The 22,056-nt window shown below is 54.1% G+C and overlaps 1 protein-coding gene across 1 annotated transcript in view; it reads right to left on the reverse strand.

Moving 5' to 3' along the window:
- Nucleotides 1-1,001: 1,001 nt before the first annotated feature.
- HM13 (histocompatibility (minor) 13) overlaps nucleotides 1,002-22,056 on the reverse strand; it is a gene marked incomplete at its 5' end in the record, with an annotated part of 34,105 nt that continues 13,050 nt past the window's right edge. Inside the window, 10 exons of the mRNA XM_014550649.1 lie at nucleotides 1,002-1,422; nucleotides 2,291-2,437; nucleotides 4,144-4,229; nucleotides 8,356-8,458; nucleotides 10,297-10,333; nucleotides 13,244-13,327; nucleotides 16,264-16,321; nucleotides 17,016-17,141; nucleotides 17,240-17,325; nucleotides 19,314-19,402. Coding sequence (XP_014406135.1) covers nucleotides 1,323-1,422; nucleotides 2,291-2,437; nucleotides 4,144-4,229; nucleotides 8,356-8,458; nucleotides 10,297-10,333; nucleotides 13,244-13,327; nucleotides 16,264-16,321; nucleotides 17,016-17,141; nucleotides 17,240-17,325; nucleotides 19,314-19,402 — 916 coding nt within the window. The remainder of the gene's footprint in view (nucleotides 1,423-2,290; nucleotides 2,438-4,143; nucleotides 4,230-8,355; nucleotides 8,459-10,296; nucleotides 10,334-13,243; nucleotides 13,328-16,263; nucleotides 16,322-17,015; nucleotides 17,142-17,239; nucleotides 17,326-19,313; nucleotides 19,403-22,056) is intronic.

The raw sequence follows: 22,056 nt of genomic DNA on the forward strand, positions 1-22,056 counted from the left end.
AGGTCGCTCGAGATTCGGGATCCTTCTGGCTCTGCAGGAGTCATTTTGGGAAGAACCCCAGGCACGACAGCGCTGGGGCCTTGATCTCCAGGACGTAAGAGTCAGGTGCTCTCCAGATGAAGCCATGTCCACACTGGGACCAGGGACGCTGGTTCTTGCCTGGCCGGCATGGCTCAGTGGTTGAGCGTCAACCTATGAACCAGGAAGTCATGGTTTGATTCCTGGTCGGGGCACATGCCCAGGTTGTGGGCTCGACCTCCAGTGTGTGGCGTACAGGAGGCAGCCAATCAATGATTCTCTTTCATCACTGATGTTTCTATCTCTCTCTCCCTCTCCCTTCCTCTCTGAAATCAATAAAAATATATTTAAAAAGAATTAAAAAAACAACTCTTCCCTGGGGACCATGAGGCCCTGCCCATTTCCCCACTTTACAGATACTGGTTCCTTTGCTGAGTGAGGTCAGCCTTGGCGTACAGGAGGCAGCCAATCAATGATTCTCTTTCATCACTGATGTTTCTATCTCTCTCTCCCTCTCCCTTCCTCTCTGAAATCAATAAAAATATATTTAAAAAGAATTAAAAAAACAACTCTTCCCTGGGGACCATGAGGCCCTGCCCATTTCCCCACTTTACAGATACTGGTTCCTTTGCTGAGTGAGGTCAGCCTTTTGGTACCAACCCTCCATTTCCCTTGATGGGCTGGGTGGTAGTGACACATCCAGCACCTGTCTATCCTGCTTGCTGCCCCCTAGTGTGAGGACAGTCGTGAGGAAAACTGGATGGCTAGTGGGAAGGAGGGCTCGTGGGCCCCCTCTGCTGGCCACATGGCATCCTTGGGGTTCGGAGCCAGGACTGGGTAGGCATCCGGGATGGGACAGAGGGGCCCAGAGGGCGCCCCCCAAGTTGCGTCAGTCCAATCCCCAAGAAGGGGCTTACAGGTCAGTTTCTGGGTGGGAGAGTGAGAGCTAGTAGACCCACTGTAAGATGCTAGGAGCGCAGGGGTCTGCGTGGGCAACGGGATGAGTTTTTAATGTGAGGCAGTCAGTTCACGATACAAAAATCTAAAAATCAGACCCATTTTCCCACCTGGCACCTGGGGCAGAGGGGACCTGGGGGCTTCCTTTGCCTGCAGGTGATAGGGAGGGGCAGAGGAAGGCCAGAGGAGGGGAAGGGGGAACCAGGCCACAGAGGCATCACTGCAGGGTCCTGCTGCCCCGCCCTCCTTGGAGCTGCCAGGCCTCGGGCACCCTCTGGCTGTGCGCGCCTGCGCTGGTCCATCCCCGCCTGCCTGGTCCAGCCCTCGGAGGGTCAGGCACCAGCACATCATTTCTCCTTCTTCTCCAGCCCCTCTGATGCTGACGCCTCTGCTCCCTCTTTGGATTCTGTCACAGCTGCTGGATCCTTAGGATTTGACTCTTCATAACTGACAAAAAGCAAAACAATTAAAAAGAACACATTTAGAGGTGAGAGAGAGAAGAATCCTTGTGCCCCGCCAGCCCACCAAAACCCGGGGCTCACGAGGAATGCCAGCCCTCTCTCCACTGCCCAGCCTCCTCCAGTGCTTGGCCCGCCCGCTCTGTGCCCTTCCCAGACAGGCGGCTCTGCTTTCCAGTGCCCAGTGGTGCCAAGAGGTGGCAAGGGCAGTGGCAAATGGAGGAGTGGTTGGGCTTTTGTGAACCAACTTTAAGCTTCTTGAACCTTCTGCTGGAGACAGTGGGGAAACAAAGGGGCAGCCAGGATGCGGCTCTGGGAGATGGCTGACTCCCAGGCCACATGGCAGAAGTCAAAGAACTCAGCCCCAGGGGTGCGGGCGGGCAGAGGGCTGCTCTACTGGCAAGTGGCAAGGCGCCACTCTCGAAGGCGGATACCCTGGCTTAACTCTTACTATGGGCTCCACTTATTGAGCAACTGAGTTCATGCCAAGGACAATGCCCACATTTCCTCACTAGATCATCCCCTGAGGCAGGAATATGCCCACTTACAGATGAAGAAAGAGGCTTTGAAAGGAGAAAGTGACTTGCCCAAGATTCTGCACAGCGAGTAGTAACAGTATCTACTACTGTACGACGGAGGTGTTGACACCCACTCTCTCCAGAGCCCCGCGTTCGCGGTGAGGACACCGAGGTTCGGGCTGCCCGGTCCCTGGCCCCACAGCCTGATGGCTGTGGAGGAGCAGCCTCCTGCCCCTGGCAATGCTCCCTACCCCACTCACTGGGGCTGGGGTGTCTGCCCTACCTTGGGCCCTGGGGCAGTGGGGGGAAGCGGGCAGGTGGGCACCCGCTGGGCATTACATGGCGCTGGGATTCTGCGGGCGCCGGCGGTGAGGGCCAGCTAGCTTCTGCTGCATGGAGTCGGCCAGACTGGCTGGGGAGCCCGAGATCGTGGGGAAGTGGGTGAGCCTCGGGGTATGAGGCAGGATTTCCGCTGAGGACTCGTAGCTGTGTGAGAGACAGACAGACAGAAAAGAGAGATGGCGAGGAAAAGACTAGAGGAGGACAGAGCCTTCTCTTCCCAGGAGCAGCGGGCAGAACTGTGTCTTTCTTTTTACCTCTCTCTGCACGTTCAGCTTCTCTGGACAGAAGCCGCTATTACTTGGAGAATAAAAAGGAAAAGATGCACTGAGACAAGGGGGTACTAGACGTCTACGGGCTGCTGGGAACATTTCTCAGATTTGCTGCTGGGTGAAAAATCAAGATGCAGGTGCTCCGAGAATGCCACCATCTGTGCAGGAACACGTACCCGTACTTGCTCTAAGGTGCAAGGGTGTCTGAGTGTAGACACACTGCGACAGAGCTGGCCTGTGGGGTGTCTGGGACATTGAGGGTGTTGTCCCTCTCAGTTAGGGAATTTTGTTACCTATTGGAAAGTAAATCAATGAATGAAAAAAAGGGGGCATAACAATAAAGGGAAAAGTAAAACAAAGGATAAGGTGGAGAATTAGGGAGAGAGCTGGACAGAAAGTGAAGAGAGAGACCACCTATTTTTCCACCTCAATCTAAGAACCTCCTGAGGGGTGGGGCTGGGGAGGGAGGGCTGGATGCCCCTGTGCGGAACATTTAGGGAAACCAAGTCCAATGAGTGAAGGGGCCCCCTCTGTTCTAGCTGGGGGTGCTCAGAGCTTGACTCCATGCGGGTACAATAGGACGGGGACCGGAGAGGTGACCCAAGGGGTGGGTGGGGGCTGAGATTGGACAAGAGCCAGAGGAGGAGGGCAGGTGTTCAGCTCAGAGGTGAGGTCCCACCTCTGCCCGCAAAGCGCCCCGATCTGTTCCCAAGTTCACCTGCAGTCTTGTCTCAAGAGTCCATAGACTTTACCAGAACAAGAGATAAGAGCAGGCAGGCTGGAGCCTGGGGCTTCTAGGCAGGGCAGGTACGGGGGAGGGGTGAGTCACAGGCTCCCTTGGAGGCAGCCAGGTGCACAGAAGGCCCTGGCAGGCGCTCGAGGGACAACGTAGAGGCTGGCAGGTGAAGCTGGGTGGAAGGCCCGAGTGGGCAGCTTCGATCGCAGCTGGCAGCTATTTCTGGGTCCCTGGCAGGCGGGGTCAGTGGTGCTGAGGAGCAGACACCTGTTGGAGTCACGCAGGCCTGGGGGTGTGGGTGGGACTGTGCATGGGCGTGGCTGGTGTGCAGATGTGACTGAGACAGAGAACCCAGCTAGCTGGGGGTGACAGCTACAGGGGCGGCTGAACGGGGACTGACACTTGACTTCTAACCGGGGGTACTTGCCACCACACGGGAGCCTCCCTCATACTCCTGTGTGATGACCGAGGCCAGGGGAGGGGAAGGACATGCCTGGAGTCACACGGTGGCACAGCACAGGTGGCATGGCACAGTCCGTGGGAACTCAGGACTCCCGACAGTGAGGCAGCCTGGGGGGGAAATTCTACCCCAGCCAGTCCCTTCTCACGAGCAGCTGGCCTTTGGCTGTGGGAGCTGTCTGGAGAGGCCCGAGGCCTTGCCCTCTCCTGGCTCCGGCCCACAGAAAGGCTCTTGCGGTGCCCACAGGCCAGGCACCCACCTGCTGGTGGAAAGGGCGAGGGGTGGGGCTGGTGGTGGGAACAATGTTCCCCTGGAGACGTGTACAAACAGCTCCACTGGCTGCCTGCAGGTGCACCTGTGCAAACGTCTGCTCCCTGCCCCTTACCTGAACATCTCTGTCACTTCTCCCTTAGCCAGTGCCACCAGGACGGGGAAGCCGATGCAGGCGGGGACCAAGTACAGGAGGGCAGGCTGCAAGAGGATACAGGCTGTGAGGCGATGCTGGGCAGGATACTTCTCAGGGCCACGCACCCTTTCCTTGGCATGACAGGGACAGCTACTGCCCAGGTTCACAGAGCCAGTCAGTGTCTGGGCCTGAATCTGGGCTCCTGACTCCTGGACTGGGGCTGCTCCTCCCTAGGAGGGAAGGCAAGAAACCCAAAGAAACTCAAGTATGCAGGGCTCTAAGGGTGCCCCGGAGTCTGGCTGACAGCATCCCAATCACCTAGGACTTTAGGTTCAAACATGTAACCTCTTGGTTGGTCCTATTTCCAGAGACCCTCCTTCCCTAGGTTTAATTAATTAAATATTTAATTAATATAATTAAACAATCAAATAGTATATTTAATATGTATAATTAGCCCTAACCGGTTTGGCTCAGTGGATAGAGCGTCGGCCTGTGGACCGAAAAGTCCCAGGTTCGATTCCGGTCAAGGGCATGTACCTTGGTTGCGGGCACATCCCCAGTAGGGGGTGTGCAGGAGGCAGCTGATTGCTGTTTCTCTCTCATCGATGTTTCTAACTCTCTATTCCTCTCCCTTTCTCTCTGTAAAAAATCAATAAAATATATTTTAAAAAATGTATAATTAAATCCTCACTTGAGGATATGTTTTTATTGATTTTAGAGAGAGAGGAAAGGAGAGGGAGAGAAAGAAAGATCGATGTGAGAGAGAGACATTGCTTGGTTGCTTCCCGGATGCACCCTGACTAGGAATCGAACCCGCAACCCTTTGGTGCAGGGACACTGTCCCAACCACCTGAGCCACTGGCCAGGGCCTAGGAGTTTGCATTTTGGGCACATGCTCCAGGAGACGCTGCTTCAGTAACAAGATGATGATGGTGACACAGCTGCTGTGGGTGAGCACTTGCTGTGGCCCGTACTGAGGTCACCCAGGCGGTCACTGGCTCTGCCAGGATTCACACCCCAGTGGTCTGGGCCTGAAGCCTGTGCTGAGACTCCAGGTGAACCTGGGTTTGGAAGATGGCAATTATTCTAAGAGCCCTTGTTCATGGAACACCTACTGTGCACACTGAACTCAAGCCTCCCAGCCCATCTCCTCATCCCCTGTGAGTGTCCTCCTGGGCATAGAAGGCTGATGCTTTGGGAGGAGAGGGGGGACAGTCGAGGCCTCAGAGGTCTAAATAGTAAACGGGGATTGAGTATTGGGCATCCTCGACTCTAAAGCCATTCCCCTGCAGCATCTGAAAGTTGGATGTCATCTTACTGTTCAACTCCCCATGGCCCGCTATGCTCCCTTCTTCCTTCTCCACCTTTGCCTGCCCTGTCCCACTCCGGCCACACTGGCCTCATTCCAGTCCTCACCATCACCGTCAGCCTCAGGACCTCTGTGTGTATAGCTGCTGCTCTTCCCCTTTTGCCTAGATCTCTCCTTCAGTGCTCAGCTCAGCTGTTACCTCCATGGGGAAGCCTTCACTCGCATGGTCAGGTCTCTTGTTGGACATCCTCAGGGACCCCGGGAATTCTCCACAGCTGCCTGCTCATGGCTGGATTGCTGGCACCCAGAAGAGGCCCTGACAAATACTAAGCAAATGGTGTCTTCCTCGATGCTCACAGTTAGGAGGTGCTGGGAGATGACTGGGGAGGGAACATCCTTCCTAAAGCCAAGCCGGCCCCTCACCAGAGAACAGGGCTCCACAGCCTTGGGAGTCTGACCTTCAGACCATTTTTTGGCAACATTCATGGGTGGGCTGCGAACCACACACACCTCACAATTACATTATCCTTGAATCTAATAACACCATAAATATTAGGATCTGAGTTTTATAGACGATGCTACTGAGGTTCAGATGGAGGTAATGACTTGCCCAAGTTAACACAGGGTGTCTATAAGAGGTCGAGCTTGGATTTGAACCTGGGAAGCTGAGCTTCTCCCACTGTAGCAGGTCTCTGCTATGAGCTAGGCTTTGGGCCAAGAGCAATAGAAATCACAATGACAAAGGTCTACACCAGAACTTGTGAGGCAGCTAAAGCAATACTCAGAGCCGATGGGAGTGGCTCCTTTGGGAGGCAGGGAGTTCGAGATTATCAGGAGGGCACAAGCCTACTATTTCCTTTCCTCTCAAGGCACCAGGGAACCTCTCCAAATAGTCAGTGCTGAAGAGGCTAGATGTACAAGCAGCTCAGGGCGGTGAGCAGGGGTTAGGACTCCTGGCTTTTCATCCATCTTGGCTTTGCTATGTGACCACAGCTAAACCACACCCCTCTTTCTCTGTACAATGAGGTCACCGATCATCTCCAAGGGCCTTTCTCGAAGGCGTCTAGACCCCTGGCTTAGTGTGGCTTTTTGGTAGCGGTTCAGTGGGTTGAAGACTGCACAGGCAGAGGACACCCCTACCTAGGGAACCGCTGGCATTGGGACTGCCTGTGTCTGGGAAAGGGAGAGAGACCTCACAGAACAGGCCCCTTATGTCCTGGATCCCTTTCTCAAGGTTTTTAGGGAGATGCCCACATGGATGACTGGGGAGTACAGGCCTGGGCCTAGGGGACGAAAGTCCAGGGTTCCAGCTGGGGCCCAGCTTGACTTGCTGTGTGACCCAGGAAAGTCTCCTTTTCTGTCTGGGCTACAGTGTCCCCCACAAAGAGAAGACCACGGCTCCTGCCTCTGCTCAGCTGTGTGAGAGCTCCCAATGGAATCCTCTAGCCAAGGCAGAAGGCAAGCCTGCCACCTGGTGGCCGCCGGCGGAATGGCTCTGGGCTTGGAATCTATGGTCTGAGAGCAGAAGAGACACCCAAGCTCCTTCCCCAATCCAGGTTCAATCACTCTCTGCAGCCTCCTTGCCAAGTGTAGGTCACTCTCAGCTCGCACTGACCCGGGGCTGTTTAGAGCAGAAGAGATGAGAGATGGCTCTGCATTGGGTCTTGGTTTCTTCACCTATGGGGTAGAGGACCGTGGCCCTTCTGTGAAACAATACTAGTATCTACTTCATGCGTACTGTAGATACTAAATACTGTAACAACCAAACAAGTGAATGAGCGGAAGGGTTTAGGAGTGCCTGGCACAGAGTAACTGCTCAAAAGTCCTTGGCTGGTGCCCAGGAGGGTCAGGGAGGCGGGGAACAGCAACAATGACAGCTAATACAGCGTGGGCCAGGCATGATTCTGAGCACGTTACTTATATTAACTCGTTTAACTTCAAGCAACTCCAAGGAGGCTACTACTATTTACCCCGGTTTTCTGTTTTTATCCACCTATGAGGAAAATCAAGAATAAGTTCAGCAACCTGCCGGCGTCCCACAACCGCAGAAGTTGGGTTCTAGACCTCCATCAGGGCTCCCTTAGCTCCTTTCCACACTGCCCTTACCAGAGCCGGGGGCTCAGAGCCTGGGCTTGGTGTCCCCGTGAAACAGGTTTGAATCTCAGCTCCACCACGTACTTGCCGCCTGGCACCTGAACTCGTTTCATCTGTTCACAATGACCCTCATGCAGTGCCGAGCAGAGCCTGGCACACAGAAGTGCTCCGTTTCCAGTAAAGAGCGATTCTGTCTGCTTGCTTTGCCTTCCCAGTCTCCCCCTCTTCAGGGCACACTGACAATGGCCCCAGCCCCCACCCCACCCTGGTTCACTCTGTGGCCACTCAGTACCCATTTTGGTGGGACAAAGAGGCAGAGCCTGGCCAGCTTGGGGAGTGAGGGAGGGGACCCCCAATACCCTATCACTCATCTGGCAGGGCGGGCACTGGGCTGACACACCCAACATGCACCCCAACCCCATTCTTCTGTCTCCCCCCTACTGAGGCTGAGGCGTCACACCCACTCTCAGACTCCCTGCAGCTGGGGCCACGTGACATGGATCTGGCCCATGAGATGTGGGCAAGTCTGCTGGGAAGGTTCTGGGGAAGGTGTTGCCCTTCTGATGAAGGCAAACAGGCATGGCTGGTACTGTTTTTCCTCCTCCTCACCACCAATGTGTGTGCTGCCTGAAGCAGAGGCAAGAACCACGAGTGAAAGGTGGAGAATCAGACATGCTTGCTCTGACAGCAGTGGGTACCGCCCACCTCTGTATACGACAAATACCCCCTGTGACGGCCCTGTTACCTGCGTGAAGCATTCCCGATACACTGAGGGCAGCCCTGCTCACCTGGGCGTGCTTAAAGATGTGCATGATGAAGATGGTAAGGCCCAGGCCGAAGATATAGGCCGCAAAGCTGGTGTAGAAGTAGGTGTGGGTGTTCTTCTTCAAGCTTCGGGAAAGGATGGAAGAAGGAGGGAGTGTTAGATGCAGCATCTCTCTGAGAGAGGAGCTGGGAAGACCCTGGAGGTATTGGGGTGGCTGAGAGCTCTGGGATGGGACAGTCCAGAAGTGGGCACACACTCTGGAACTGCTCCAGCTGTGTCTTTGGACAAGCCACTTTCCTTCTCTCAGCCTCAGTCTACTCATCTGCAAAATGGGGATCTATCTACCACAATCTATCTCCCTGATGGCTGTGAATATCAAATGCTATAATCTAGGACAGTGGCTTATGATTCTAGCCGGCACAAAAATCACCTGGAAACCTGGCAAAAAAAACACACCACAAGAGTTCTAGGTCCAATGACCAGGGAGTCTGATCTAATAGGTCTGGGGCAAGGTCCTGGAATCAGCATTTTGAAAAACCCAGGGGAATCTGATACAGGTGGACCGTGCTTTTAGAGAAACTGTAAAGCTATTTTAAGTGCAGTGCACATAATAATGCAGTTCCCTGGTGTGAATAATAGATGCTGCCTGCATAGATAAAATGCCAGTGGCTTCCTGGAGGTGATTCATCCAAGATCAGCTTCAAAACAGCTGAATCACAAGCAGCCTGGCATTGCCATGACATGACTTTCCTTTCCAATGCCAGCTTGTGACCTCTGCGTGTCACCAGCACTTGGGACAATGCCCGGTAACATCTGTGAAATGAATGAGAACTTCTGACCCCCTTCTCTCCTTGCCTTGGCGGCTTCTAAGCCTTGAGCTGCAAGTACATTGAGAGCCACTCTGTTTGGAGGCCTGGGGAGCAACCGACTCCCTTTGGGAATGTTGCACAAATTCTGGAACCAGCTCTAATGGGCTTGCTTATCCTCAAGTCCAGGCTAGGAGATCAGAGGATGCTGGCAGCTGAATGTGTGTCTCCAGCAAACAGTCCAGGGACTTTTGTGGGTTTCTCTTTATGTCACCTCTGAACAGCCAAGAGTAGCTGGCTGACACAGACGTGCCCCAACTTACAAACTGGCCCTTTCCAAAGGCTGGCGGTAAGTCTGTGGTGGCACTACACAAACAGCCAGATGTATGCGAGTGGGGAAGGTTAAGTTTCGCATGCAAACTGGATTTCACTGACGCTGGTACTGAGTTTCTCATGACCACTGTTAACACAATGACTGCTTTTGCAATATTGGGTATAAACCACCTCAAAATTAAGGGCACACACTGCAAGCTCCCCACTGGGGTGACTGAATGCCACCTGCTGGCCAGTTGCATTATTAACTCAAGCGCAACCTTCCCTGTGTTTTAACTGGTGACTCAAGCTGGCCCCTTTCCTTCCCCTTGTGCTCCCTTTCTACAATGGACTGAAAGAGTCTGAGAAGGTGAGGGTGGGGACAGCTGGAGCAGCTGGGCTGTGGCGACCTGCCCCCGGCTGATAAGAAACCCGAGGGCTGACTGCAGCTAGATCTTCCTGGGAGCTCCCGAGGTCAGACTGTGCTCAGCGCTCTCCAGATCTGCGATCCCGAGGTAGAAACTTGTTCACCACTAACATAAGGATGAAGAACCTTAGCTTTAAAGGTCAGGTCACTTGCCAAGGTCCCAGCGGGAGAAAGCACTATGGGTTTAAAGCCTTTGGCCTGTGATTCTTAACTTTTTTTTTGGTCACAGGTTCTTTGAACACTTAGAACCTCAAAATGCAAAATGCAGATAAAATCCGAACTGCTCCGGCTGCTGGGGGGATGGAGGGTCTGGTCCCCTGAGGTCCCGTCTCTGGGCTCCTGGAAGGCAGTGGAGAACCCCCGCTCGGGGAAGGCCCCTCACTCACGGAGCTGGATGGTAGGGTCCTAAGGAGCTTACCTGATATCAAAACGCAGCAGCAAGGCAATGAAGATTCCTGTCGGGAGGAAGCCAGGGTTAGACAGTGGTGGGGAGGCCAGTACCTCGGAGCTGGAGCCTTTGGCTCGGCCAGGGAGGAACTAACACACAACTGGGTCCCCGACCTGGTGTCCCCAGTCACAGAGTGACACCTGGGACCCAGGGAGTGGCCAATACGCCAACTGCCAGCAGAAATCCATCCTGTTTCCCTGCCATCAGGCCACCTAGAACCATGAGAAGCCCCAGGACTTTGCTTTGGCTGGGACCACACTGACCTGGCACCTCGAACACCATGCTATGCCACACTGGCTCCTCTACCCAATGTTTATCGAGGGCTGCTAGTACCAGGCACCACAGCAATAGGAGGGTAAGGAAATCACTGCACCCCGAGTTCAGCCAAGGGGGCACGGGTACACACTCTGCTCGCCCAGAACCAGAGCTGATGTAAGATTAGAACAGTGAGAGGGCGCATCCTGCCCCAGGGAAGGTGTATCAAGATGAGACCCAGGCTCAGGGGAGGGTGGTGGTGGGCGGGGAGGGGAGAGTTCTTTGAGGAAGTGACATTTGCCAGGGAGAGGGAACAACATGTGCAAAGATCCTGAGGAAAGAAGGCTCGGGATGTGGCAGAGGTCAAGGACAGCCAGTAAGGCTGCAGCCCAGAGCAGGAGATGCAGGGACAGACCAGCCATGCAGGGCCCACGGGGCATGAGGAGTTGGGTCTCTATGCTGAGCAAGGAAGCACATTGGAGAGTTCCAAGTGGGAGAACAACTAAGCATACTTAGAAAAAGACCCTGTGCTGGCTGCAGGGAGAGAGGAGAAGCAAGGAGATCACCGGGAGGCTGTGTGGGAACTGAGGCGAGGATGGTGAACTCTGTCCATCCACTGAGCTTCTCTTTGTACTTTAAAACCCAGCCCAGACACCTTAAGTCCCAGGACACACAGTCCAGCCTCTGCATGCTGAACACACCCCACACCAGCCTGTCTGTCTCCCTGACTGGTCTTCGGGCTCAGACAGGGCAAGGGTTGAATCTCATTTAGTTGAGAGCAACCTCTCAGGAACCAAAACATTCTTTGTTGATCAGAAGCACCGACTGACAACATATATTTAACTTTAAAGAGGGAATGAGTTAGTCCCCACTGTAGACTGTGAGTAGGGAGTTGGTGGGTAGAAAGCAAACGCGGCCTTTCTGTAAGCAAAGTGGGGAACTCAGTGCCCCCTGGCGGCTGGATTCTGCAACTGTTCCCCAACTGAACCAGGGGTCAGAGCTTTGCCAAGAGCTTTCACTATTCCTAATGCATCTGGTCCTCAAAACAATCCAGCGACCTGTTCTTTGACTATCACCGGGCTCTGTGAGGGTACAGTCGGCTCCCGTCTACTGTGATTGCTGAAAGACAGGTATCTGTGGGCACACACAGAAAGGCAGAGATGTCCCTCCCGTGCGGGCCGCACGCCCAGATTATAACCAACACGGACACCGGGGAAGTCTGTGTGGGTGCCCGTGAAGGCCCCGCTGCAGAGTGAGCTGAGTGTGCTACAGGACTCGGTTCTCTAAGGGAGCTGCCTCGTCCCAAGGAGGACGTCTCCCTGCCTCACAGCCTGCCCGTTGTGGAAACACCTGGGTTCAAGACCACACGCCCCTATGCTCCCAAGCCATAGGCAAGACTCCCTGAACCTCAATTTCATTTGTAAAATGAAAACACCTTCTATCTCATCGGGCTGCTGGAGTAGCAAAGACAATGTATGAAAAGCACTGAGCACAGTGCTTGACAAACGACAGCTGCTGTGATGATCGCACTGTTGCAATGACTTTTAACAGCAGCCCTGACGGTGTCACCGTTTCCGCTGTCAGACGGAGCTGGTCTCAGCCCCAGCCCTGTTGCTGGCTAGTGTGTGAAGTAGGGGAGCCCCCTCACTTTTGAGCCTCAGTTTCCTCATTGGCATGAGAGAGAAAGCCTCTGCCCCGCCGACAGATGTGTCACAAAATGAAAGTATCACCACAGAAGTACTTGTACATCCCAGGTTACCAGCATTGCTATTACTCTCCGCAGTGGAAAATAGGCTTTTAATTTGTTGCAAACTTTTCTCGTATTAAGCACTGGGATACTTCCAACCCCCCGGGACTAGGAGAACAAGCATGCCCTTTGGCTGTCACCAGGCCCAGATCTGTAGACACACATCCAGACCTTAGCCGCTACCCCTGCCCTCAGAATGGCAGCTCAGCTTTGCCCATAGTCTCTTTCTTTTTTGTTGCTGTTAATCCTCACCCAAGATATTTCCCCCATTTTTAAAGTGGAAGGGAAGGGAGGTGGGGAGGGAGAGGGAGACAGAGAAACATCAATGTGAGAGAGACGCATTGATCAGTTGCCTCCCACGTGTGCCCCGACCAGGGCCAGGGATTGAACCTGCAACCCAGGTTCGTGCCATTGACCAGGAATCGAACCCTCGACCCTTCAGCGAGGGGGCTGATGCTCTAACCATTTAGCAACACAGGCATGTTCTGCCTGGAGCCCTCCCAGCGCTGGGAGCGGAGGACCAAGGGGACTCCGGCTGTCCCAGCACCTCTGTAATACCTGCAAACACTGGTGAGGGGAGTGTAGTGTGTGGGTGTGTGAGAGGGGTCAGCTTCTTTCACACTGTCATGAGATGTGCCTTTTCGTGTACTTCAGTCTGTCACACACGCTTATTTTTGTAGTTCCTGAGTAACATCTGTCCACCAAGCCAGCTCAGTGAGGACGCTCTTGGCACTGCTGTCCCTCCAGCGCCCAGCCAGGGACTGGCACCCGACTGGTGCTCGATCATGTGTGTGGGGTGGATTCCTTCACCAAGCCCTGGGCTGAATCACCTTTCTCCTCTTTCCCACTGGGGAAGGCTGTTTCACAGTATTCCTCCCTGATCCAGGGAGCCCTCCCCTACCCCCGCCTGGTCACCTGGGATGACGATGTCGCCGAGTCCCAGCATGGCGAAGTTGTTCGCTTCGAGGCCCCTCTCCAGCAGATCCTGGGGAAACACCACTGTAGGGGAGGCAGGGAGGCGAGGCGTTGGTGCTAGCCCAGCTCACTGACTCCTAGCCCACCTCTGCTGTAGGAAGCGCACACACCTGCATTCTGGGTTGGGGGTGGGGGGTGGGGACGAGAGGATGCTGACGGGCTGATGGGCAATGTCTTCATCTGAGACCACAGCTGGTCAGAGCAGGGAAGACTCTAGGATCATCTGGTCAAAGGCTTAATGCCCTCACGGATTACACAGCAATGGAACCTTTGGTTAAATGGGACTGACCCTAAGCCAAGAAGATAAAAGAGCCCACACAGTGCTGAGATGTGACAGGCTTTCCGTCTCACTACGACAGGGCAATGGCAGTGGGGTTTTTGTTCTAAAGCAGGGGAACCTGGGCTCTAGGCTCTTACTGTATCTGCTGAGGGAGAAAAGGTCACACGCCTACACATTCTTTGCTGAAAGCCTCTCACTCAGAAATCCCTCTGTGGGCTTTTCTGGATAAATAGATTGAGACACCCCCCCTCCCCCCATGTCCAGTTATGGCTAGAGGCGGCTGTAACTGGATTTTATCCTCAGGGCCTTGAGAGCAGAGCAGTTAGGTTTGAGCTTCAGGGTCAGAATCCTGGCTCTGATGTGTGACTTTGCACAGGTGACCTAACGGCTCTCTGCCTTAGTTTTCTCACCTGTGAAATGGGTGTGACAACAGAACTGAGTCCATAGGGTTGTGGAGAGAATTGGATGATTGGCACATTAACTGCTACCTCATGCCTTCTTTACTAACCCAGTCCCAACTTTGGGTGGGGCAACCTTTCCAGGTGATGGATCAAGTGTGCTGTAAGGCTAAGATGAGCAGGACAATCCTGGTCCTTGAATTCCCGACTTCCCTTGCTGCTGAGGGAGGCGGGGGTGGGGGCCGGGAGGTCAAGTGACCCAGCTCTGGGCAATGATCCATAGGCAGAGGCACGCTGGGGGTTGTGGGTAAGCTTGTGCTCCCCTAATAAACGTAGACGACCTTCCCTCCCTGCGGACTTCTTCCTGCTTTGAACGCAGTTGCGATGATGTACAGATTTCCCCATTCAATCTCTCAGTCCTGGTACCATCCAATTCTGAGTGGCAGATGTGGAAACCAGGGCCCACAGAGGAGCAGTCTCTTCCCTAAGGTCTCACAGCGAGCAGCTGTCAGATCTGGGATTCAAGTCCAGGCAGCCTGACTTCAGCATATGTGCAGGCAACCCTCTGCGATACTGCCTCTGAGTGCCACTCCCAGCAGAGGAGGAGCCGGCCTTCCCCAGCCAGAAAACCAGACTCTAAGCACCAGAGACCAAATAGGACAGCCGTACCCCTGCTCGACTGTCATATTTCCCCTACTGAGCAGTGTCCAAGTCCCTGGCATGATATCCTTGCCTTCCCCAAATCTGGCCCCTTTCCTGCTGCTCCCCTAACTCATCACACTCGCTCCCAGGGCCCTCCACGCAGTTCCTGTCTCCAGCCCTTCGCTGAAGCTGTGCTCATCAACCTTGCAAATGCCCACACTGCCCCTGCATGCTTGGTAAAGGCACATTCCTCCTTCATGATGCAGGAAATCTTTTCCCGACACTTTGGCTGGTTCATCCATCAAAGCATGTGGGGAACTTCTCTGGGGAACTGTCCCCACCGGACACCCTTGGTTCTGGAAGGCTGCTAACTAAAATACCTCAGGAGAGCAGTGGCCTGTCCCCCTGACCCTCCATCTCCCCAGCAGGAGTGCCTGGCTCAGGGGCCAGGGCAGGCTCCATACATTTACTCAAGCTAAAGCTGGGAGACACTGGTTTTCCTCGGGTCCCTGAGCTGGGACCAGGGCACTGAGGAGCCGTGTGTGGCCATGATTCCTTCTCTGGCTCATGGAGATGTCCTGTCTGCAGTAGTGCAGAATGAGACTGTGGGAAAGACAGCTCTTAACTGACTCTCTGAGGCCGACTTCACTCTGACTGCCGAGCCAATGCTTCCCATGGAGCCCACTCACTGCTCATGCCTTCCCAACGGCACCCTCCCCTTCACCTGCGGCCATGCCTGGTGCAGCCCCCAGTGTGGGTCTCCTGACCCCGGAGGTGACTCTTGAGCAGTCTAAGGCTTAACCTCTAAGCTAACCATGCTTTCTCTTACCCCCCTTGCTGATGACTGGTCTGGATTTGGGCCTGTGACCCAGCTCTGGCCAGTGAAATATAAGGGAAGCTGCAGGGCAGATGTGGGGAAAACATTCCTCTTTGATGAAAGAGAGACAAAACTCCCCCCTTCTGTCTCTGCACATGGCTGTGTGGGGGATCCACGCTGGGAACTGTGGCAGCCACCTTGGGACCATGAAGGGATGAGCTTAAGGGACAGGCGGGCATGCTGAGAACGGTGGGGTGGGAGGACTGAAGTCACCTGGCTCTTGGTGACTCCACCGGGGTCATTAACCCAACCCCGAGACGCTCTACCACTGGGCTTGCTATAGTGTGCATCACAAAATGTCCACATTGTTTAACGATGCTTGTAGCTGGATTTTCTAATATTTATAAGTGATGGATACAGGAAGAACACGACCAGGCAGTGTGAGACACATGGGAGATGGTGCCCAATTGCTGGCATTAAAGGGATCAGTGAGGAGCTGCAGGTCTCTGGAGTGCCCCTGCGTGCCCGCCACAGGTGCGTGAGACCCCTCTCCATGCTTGCTTCCATTCCAGCCCACCCCACAGCACACTGCACTGTGAGCAAGTGGCTAGAGGCCAGGGCTTGGGCAGAGGTGGCTGGGTGTGAACACGGCCAGATGAACCAATGATGACAAGGAAAGGAGGTTGGAAACGCAGGAGAGCTTGGAGGAAGACCAGGTGTGTGGGGAGAGCTAACGGACAGGAATGACCAGAACAGGGACCACAGGGGGAAGGGCCACTCGGGTGGGGGCAAAGGGGCTCCCCATGTGGGGGTGGTCACTTACATTTTATTGGTGCTTCAAAGGACCTGGCCACTGTCACCATTACATTGGTGCCAAATACCTAGAAGGAGAAGAAAGGCGCCTAGAAGGGGGTGGGGGCCGGGAGGGACAGAATGGCTGACCTCGGAGCCTCGATGTCCTGCTGAGATCTTCAGGGAGAGGGCAGGGAGCTGGGAGGGACTCCAGAGCAGATAGGAAGTTGAGCAGGTGGCCCCCGAAACTGGCCCTGGGGACACTTCAGGGGACTCCTGGTTCTGGGCAATTCAAAGGTGTCGGAAAAGGGCCTCTGACGTCCCTGGCCAGGCACCCTGTTTGTCCAGGGCTCTGCCCTTCCAAGAGATGCCCCTGCAGTCTCACCCACTTAAGAGAAGAGGCTGCCTGAGGCTGGAGAGGGGGCACTTGCATGAGGCTGCCCACACCCCACAGCAATGCCTCTCGGTGTGAGTGTCCCAGGTCTCAGCCCAGGGCTGTGTAGCCAGAGCGCTCAGTCAACAGCAGCCTCTGCTTCACACATCAGCGCCCGTGCCAGGCCCATTGATCAGCATTAACTACCCCTGCCAGGGCCACCGTGAGAAAGAGACGAGGTGGGCTGCAGGCACTGGGCACAGGGGGGACCTGCTCTCTCCTCTGTCATGGATGAAGACAGCTGAGCCCAGAGGGACCTTCGCTGGGGCCTCGACTTCCAGGCCACACTGCTGCCCTCCGTCAGATGACCGCTGCCCAGGCCGGAGAAAGGGGAGCAGGGAGAGGCTTACCCAGAAGATATCGTAGATGAAGAGGCCGCCTAGCAGGATGCAGCCGGTGCTGACGTTGTTCAGGTGCAGGAGCTCCACCCCGTTAAGGGAGAAGGCCAAGCCGAAGAGGTTGTTGGCAATCCAGTGCTGGGGGGAGGTGGGAGTGAGACCGGTTCGTGTGCCCCCGTCCCATCCAGTGCTGCCCCTGCCCCCCACGAACCTCATTTCAGGCTCTGGCTACTTACTTTCCTCAGCAGGTACCAGACGCCAACGATGCTGCTCAGGCCCAGGCACACCAGGTCCTTGGTGTCAAACTCATAATTGATGATCTCTGGGCAGAGAGGCCGGGTAAGTCCACTCCCCGGGGGCGGGGCTGCCCCTCCCACCTGTCAGCCCCTGGACGGAGGAGGGCATGGCTGTGGGCACTGTCAGAGGCTCAAGGGAGCCACCCCCAGTCTCTCCATTTTCCTAGAGGGGGGAATGGAGGCTCAGAGAGAACACAGGCCTGGCCTGGTGCGGGGTCAATGGGAGGTGGCCGGAAGCACCGTTCTACACTTGTAGGTGGGTGACCCTGGGCGAGGCCGTTCCCTTTCTGAGCTGCAGTTTCCTTATCTGTAAAATGAGGATCACATCACCTCCCTGATAGGCTGCTGTGGGGAGCAAGTGAGAGGGCCCTCACGAAGCTCCCAGCACGGTGCCTGGCACACAGTGGGAGGCCAATCAATGCCAGCTGCCACAAGCCCAGGTCTTTAGCAAGGTCCCCGTTCCTTCAGGAACCTTTCTATTTGCCGCCAAAGGAATCAGGAAGGTTGCTGGCAGCCCTACGTCACTGGCAGAGGAGGAAGAAAGTAAGAGATGGCGCCTGGAGAAAAAGCAAGAGGGAGTCCCCGAGTCGGCTCCTGTGGGGAACCCTGTGGCAGAGGCAGTCTCCTCACTTCCAAGTTTCCTCACAAGGAAGCCCAGGGCCGCAGAGCACAGCCCCTGGTCCGATTTCAGAGGGTAGGAGGCTGCTGCTGGGCCCATTTCCGCTTTTCCCCTGATGATTTTTATCTGGACACGCGGCCAACCAGCTCCTGGCCACAGTGTCCAGCTTCCCCTGTTGCTAAATGGGGCTGTGGTACAGCTGTCTCTCCTTCCATCTGGTGGGCCTGGGGAGTGACGGAGCACCATCCGAGGCCCAGGGTCATGGCATGAGGCAGAGCAAGATACAGATAGTGCCTGGGACCCTGAAGACTCTGGTGCAAGCTTAGCCTTTTTTTTTAAATCAACAGATGCACTAGGGATGCAAAAAAGTCACATAAAATTGCTGTTCTTTAGAAACAAGGTAGAATGTGCTAGGCTCCAGTAAGAGAGTGCGACATTCACAAACTCAGACTTTTACATGAGAAACCCCTTCCGTTTGGTCAAGCCATTGTAATCCTGTTACAACATTCGAACCCACAACCTAACTAATCCCCAAAACCCAGGCTTCCCCCAATTCCCTGTAGTTTTCACTTTCTTTTTAAAAAATGTTTTATTGATTTTTCTTTTCTTTTCTTTTCTTTTTTTTTAATAGAGAGAGGAAAGGAGAGGGAGAGAAAGCCAGAAACATCGATTGGCAGGCTCTGGCTGCCTCCCACATGCTCCCTGACAGGAGATCAAACCTGCAACCTGGGTATGCGCCCTGACCAGGAGTCCAACTGGCGACCCTTCGGGGCATGGATGACAATCAATCAACCAGCCGCTCTGGCCAGGCCATAGTTTTCACGTTTTATGAAGCCGTGGAGCCCTGGACAGTGTGGCTCGGTTGGCTGAGCGTCGTCCCACGCACCAAGTCCTGGTCAGGGCACATGCTCAGGTTCGGGTTTGACTCTGGCTGGGGCTTGTGGGAGGCAACCAATTGATATTTCTCTCTCTTTGTCTCCTTTCCTTTCTCTCTTAAAAAAAAAAAAAGCCATAGAATCTCCCTTTCAAATCTTAGGTAGGAAAGTAATCCTACTAAAAACAGCTACAATAGCCAACTTTTACTGAGTGCTTACTACAGCCAGGCAGTGTGCTGAATGCTTTCCACTCATCACCTACTTGCCTCCTAACAACATACCTAAGTGGGAGGTAATAGATCACTTTTATTTTACAGATGAAAAAACCCCCAACAAAAACACCCAAGGCTCAGAGAGGTAAAGGTGCTCACCCAGAGTCCCCCAGGCAGGCAGTGGCAGAGCTAGGCTGTGAACACAGGCAGTGTGACCCAGAGCCCACCTTCTCCATCACTCGCTCTATCCAAGAACCCCAACATCAGAGAGACTCAGGGGAGTGGAGGAGGAAGCGGGCAGCACTGACCTTCCTTGTTCTCCCCGGAGCCCTGCGTGAAGAGCAGCTGGTACTGTCGATTTGGGAAGTTGGCTGGAAAAAACTTACTCATGAAGGGGCTGGAAGAAAAGACAAAGCAGATTGGCAAACAGGGCCCCCGTGGGCAACCACAGACCCAACCACCCCAATAAAGCCCCCATGCACAGCGGTCCCGACAGGCAGGTGTTATTGTGCCCATTTTACACATTTGGAAACCGAGGCCCTCAGAGGGTAAGTGACTGCCCAGGGTCACACAGGGAGTCAGTCTCTGAGCTGAGATGTGAACCTCGGGCTCTGGTGCTTCCATACTGCCTCTAGGTTATCACCCAAGAAACACAAAGCAGCCGACTTGCATGTAAAATGCAGTTTTAAGGAGAGCAATGGATCTCAAAGTCTGGTCCATGCACCACCTGTATGAGAGTCCCTTGTCAAGAACGCATATTCCTGAACTCCCTTTCCGACTTAAGTTAGATGACCTGATGGTCAACCCACTCCCTTGACTTGTGAGGCCTGAGATTTTTATGAACTCGTTGGACTTGATCAGCCAGACAATTCACAGCCCCATCGGTGGCAATACCCTCACGTTAACCCAGCATGGGGTTGGCCCCTTCTCTTGTAATCCAGCATACTCTGCTTCCTGGCCAGGCAGGGAACAGACACTTTCTTTTCTGGATCACCTACGGAGCAAGATTAGCTAGCACATTGGGCTTCTGTGTGCAGCCTGGAGCGGCTACAAGCTTGGGGGGCTCAGCCCTGAAGCCTAACCTGCCACACACCAGCTGTGTGTGGGGATACTACCATCTGTGTGAGGTGTTGCTGTGAAGACAGGAGAGAGGGCAGGGAGAAGCTAGGCCAGCAGTGCATCTACAGTCGGAATGTAAGAACTGTGAGTTTCCCTCATCATGGAGCTTGTCTGGACTCTGAGCTCGAAAGCATTTGGCAATGCCAGATAGACTGACACGACTAATGAGGTGGGCAAATCCAGAAGAGTGTTCCCAATGGCAGGTAAATGGAGGCAGGCCAAGAGGTAACTAGGGCACAGTGGTAAAGGCAGGGGAAAGGGAGCCCTTTAAGACCCTGGAGCTTGGAGAAAGATGCGGCATTAAGGATCTCTGGGCTCACTTTCCCCACTTGTCAAACAGCCAATCCCTCCTAGTCTGCAAGGCTGTGCATGATGAGATGTGTCAGGCCCAAGGATGGAGTCGGGAGTGGGCTTCCACAGTGGGCTCTGAGGAGGTGGAGGCGGAAGCTGGGATGAGTGAGGATGATTCAGCTCAGTTTGCTGAATCACTTTTGGGAAAGTCTAAAGCCAGAGTGTATGTGTGGAGGCAGAGAGAAGGCCCAAGGAACTAAGCCCTTCACTCCAGTCTGGCCTCGTCCTTAGAAGCTTGATGCTTGCCTTCTCAACCAGCAGAGAGCAGCAATTGAGAACATGGACTCTGGAGGCAGACTTCCTGGGTTCAAATCCCAGCTCTGCCACTTATTAGCTGTGTGACTTTGGGAAAGTTACTTAATTGCTCTGTGCAACCGTTTCCTCACTTGGAACACTACAATGTCCTCCTCATAGTCGCCTGGTGCCAGGAGGCTGCTGGCAAATGCTTGCTTGAAGGCCTTCAAATGCAGACTATTGTTCGAGGCAAATATTTTTTTCTGGTCCTTGATGGCTCACATCAAAGCTAAAGGTCACTGCTTCCTGTTGGGAAACCACATCCGGCTGCCCTCTCCCCTGGGGGTGGAAGGCACAGGACAGAGAAACTGGTGACATGGCCTCCTCTTCCTAGAGTGGCGAAGTTTGGCTTTCTGACTCCTTTTTTCCTCTAAAGGTGAGCTGGGGAATGAGCTCACAGGTGGTAAAAAAAAAAGTCGAGGTTCCTTGGCAGACAGGATTTTGGCACGGGCTCGAGTCTCAGTGATCGTGCAAGGTAAAGGCAGGCTACAGGCCCTGCCTTCCCCAAAACCCTAACCTGCGGTTTCTTCCGAGGATTGAGGTGGGCCAGGAAATGGTGGTGGAGATGGAAGGAATCTCACAAGCCTTGGGGCTGACGAGGCTCGGGCTCAGGTCTTACAACCTTTCAGCAGGTCTCCTCTGCCAATCCTCAGGGGCCGCAGGCCCACTGGGAGAGGGTGGCTGGCCAACCCCCTCTTTAAGCTCTCTCTTCTCCCTTTCATTCATCCCAGTTTCTCATCCATATCACATTTTTTCAGAGAACAGCTTTGGCCCTATATGGTGAGAACACCTCTTCTGCCCATGGCTATCCACGGTTATTGTATTATTAAAAAATTTTTTTTTGCCTGGCCGGTGTTGCTCTGTGGTTGAGTGTCGACCCACGAACCAGGGGGTCATGGTTCAATTCTTGGTCAGTGCACATATCCAGGTTTCAGATTCGACCCCCAGTAGGGGGTGTGCAGAAGGCAGCTGATCGATGATTCTCTCTAATCACTGATGTTTCTCTCCCTCTCTCAGTTCCTCTCTCTGAAATAAAAAAACCACACGTCTTTACAAAATTAAAAATAATTAATATGAGAGAGAGAGGAAAGGAGAGAGAAAAATATCGAGTGTTGTTCCACCCATCCTTGCATTCATTGGTTGACTCCTGCATGCACCCCAATCAGGGATCAAACCTGCAACCCTGGCACATCAGGGCTGATACTTTAATCAACTGAGCCACCCGGCCAGGGCTTCACTGTTTTTATAAATTCTAATCTTCCCAGGTCAAACTCTGTGCTCTAAATT

This window comes from Myotis brandtii, unplaced genomic scaffold (assembly GCF_000412655.1).
Source record: "Myotis brandtii unplaced genomic scaffold, ASM41265v1 scaffold61, whole genome shotgun sequence".
Lineage (NCBI taxonomy): Eukaryota > Metazoa > Chordata > Mammalia > Chiroptera > Vespertilionidae > Myotis > Myotis brandtii.